The sequence below is a fragment of the Montipora capricornis genome, chromosome 3 (genome assembly GCF_036669925.1).
Source record: "Montipora capricornis isolate CH-2021 chromosome 3, ASM3666992v2, whole genome shotgun sequence".
NCBI lineage: Eukaryota > Metazoa > Cnidaria > Anthozoa > Scleractinia > Acroporidae > Montipora > Montipora capricornis.
The window spans coordinates 44,078,704-44,081,203 of NC_090885.1; the positions used below are offsets into that span (position 1 = coordinate 44,078,704).

At 35.6% G+C, this 2,500-nt stretch overlaps 1 protein-coding gene across 1 annotated transcript in view; it reads left to right on the forward strand.

Annotated features, from left to right (window-relative positions):
* LOC138043237 (uncharacterized) overlaps positions 1 to 2,500 on the forward strand; it is a 50,180-nt gene that overhangs the window by 15,814 nt on the left and 31,866 nt on the right. Inside the window, exons 8-9 of the mRNA XM_068889402.1 lie at positions 663 to 762; positions 1,099 to 1,359. Of these exons, the coding sequence (XP_068745503.1) occupies positions 663 to 762; positions 1,099 to 1,359 (361 nt within the window). The remainder of the gene's footprint in view (positions 1 to 662; positions 763 to 1,098; positions 1,360 to 2,500) is intronic.

Consider the following 2,500-nt stretch of genomic DNA (forward strand, 5'->3'; position numbering starts at 1 on the left):
GGATTTGGAAGTGTAAAGATGTTAGGATCATACCAGTCATAATAATTTTGGGACCTAGGTACCCTCCTAAAAGGTCTGGAGATATGGCTTGGAGAGCTTGATATGGGTAATTGATTCAGAGGATATGCTTAATAGGGACAGCGAGGATCTTGCAAAAAGAGTCAGATACGTGAAGAGTGGAAGACCATGGGGAGCGACAATAAAGTCAAGGCATCCAAGGCCACGGGAAGAGGCGCGATGCCTACCAAATGGCATCCAGCTTAGCTGTGTTTTTACTTTATAATGATGATAATAACAATAATAGTAATAATAATAATAATAAATATTAATAATTTCTGAAGTGTTTTAGTATATTTTTATTATTTGATACGGATTATGATTGTGAATATCATTTTGAACATTTGAGTAGATCATATATTGTAAATTTAGGATTGTTTAAGAATTTTTTAATAAAGAATAATAAAACGTATTTAATAATAATAATAATAATAATAATAATAATATTGGCAATGATGACATTTTTGGTGGTGGAGATAGTGGTGATGACCTTGCAAACAATTCCATGGTCAGTATCATGACTGTAAGAATCTCCTGAGCATGATCCCCTTTTCAAAGAGCATTGAGGTTAGTAAGCAGATACTTTTGGTTTCTTTCCTTTATAGTTACCTTGAGAACGAGGTTTGGTATATGCAGCACGTTGAATGTTGTTTACAAGATGTCATGGACCATGTTACATGCCCAGAGATTTTTGTTGAGAGTGAGGTTAGTTCATTTAACATAAAAACCTGCATGCCTTTGCATGAGCATGCTGAATAATTGTACGATTCTTTGCCTATTCGAGTTAAAGTGCCGAATCTAAAGGCTATCAAATGATAAAAATATTAAAAAGTATTAAATAGGAAAATTCCAGTTCAAATAAACAAATGTCTTTCTGAAATTAAGGTTTAAAACTTGGGTCAGTTAGTGTTTAGTTAACATAGTTTGGAAATCCAAAGAAAAAAAAGATTTGGTTTTTTTATCATAGCACCACTTTAAATGCTCGTGGAATTTTATTGGCATGTTCCACACTCACCAACTTAACTGTTTCCATTTTTCCAGTTCAAAATGCTTGTATCACTGCTGTCAAGTTTGCTGTGTAAAATGAAGTATGCCTTAACTAGGGTTAGAAAGATCTTTCCAGCAAACTGTCCAAAGGAAGGTATTCCAGCACTGGTTTCACTGTTTAAATTGTCGGTGGAGTCAAGTCGATATCTTCAATCAGAATTCGTCTTGATGTTTGCAAAACTATATCAGGCTCAAGTATTTCCTGCCAACTGGACAACAAAACCCCTTTGTGATGTCCTCGCTTCATTTTTGAAGGTAAAGTGTACCAGGTTTAAGTGGCTTAAGCATAGGGTGCAAAGTGTTTTGTTACGTAAGGTCTCGTCATAGGTTCGAGGTGTCAGTTTCTTAACGCGTTCGTATTTCGCCAGTGTTTATGCTAAACCAAACACAGGTAGTCTAATTAAGCTACATGTGCAAGGGATTTTAAATTCTTCTGAATTTTCTTGAAGCAATCGATTTTGAGATAAAAGATAATTTTCTACCCAAGGGTGTCGGCGATTCTTGATATATTGCGTTTTGCGTTTGTTATCTTCCTTTTAAGTTCAAAACAGTGTTTTGGACCGGGAAAGTATGGTATAAAATCAAAACACGTCAAACAATTGAAAAACACCGACACTGTTTTGTACATCGAACTGCGTTAAAATAGACCTGAAAAGTTGAGCTGAATCGGACGGACTCTTAGGCAATGCGTTCTAAAGCCGAGAAAATGCCAAGTAAAGTTTTTATGCTCCAGTCACGATATTTCAGCGACCCTAAACATGAGCTATTTAGGGGCTTTTCGAAAATTGGATGGACTTAGGGAGGCTCAAACCAATTTTAACACTTTCAACAAACTGTACTATTTGGAAGGACTGAATCTACCAAAGTGCCAATTAATGTGACGTAATGGGTTACCATGGCAACAAAAGAGCCATTAAAAAACAACCTATATTTTGTCTTTAAACGCGTATATCTAAAAAACAAACTCGGTGACCCCATTTTTTATCGCTGGAGAGTGATTAGCACGCCAGGATGAAACTTTCTGCAAAGTTTAAAAAAATTCTCTGGCATATATTCATAGCCACCAATTTTAAGGTGGCTCTGAATCAGCTCCAGAGAGTTTTTTTAACTTTGCAGAGAGTTTCGTCTTAGCCTGCTAATCACTTTTTAGCAATAAAAAATGGGGGTGACCGAGTTCGTTTTTGAGATATAAGTGCTTAAACACAAAATATAGGGCGTTTTAAGATGGTTCTTTTGTTGCCACTGTAATTTATTACTTCACGTTAATATTTGCATCTTGTTAAACAATTACTGGTGTTTCATATGGTACCATAACATTGCCATTAAGGGAAACAATGTGGTAGAGTTAATCTTTGTAATAACACATTCCCTCCAATTTTTTTAAACCGGTTGAGCC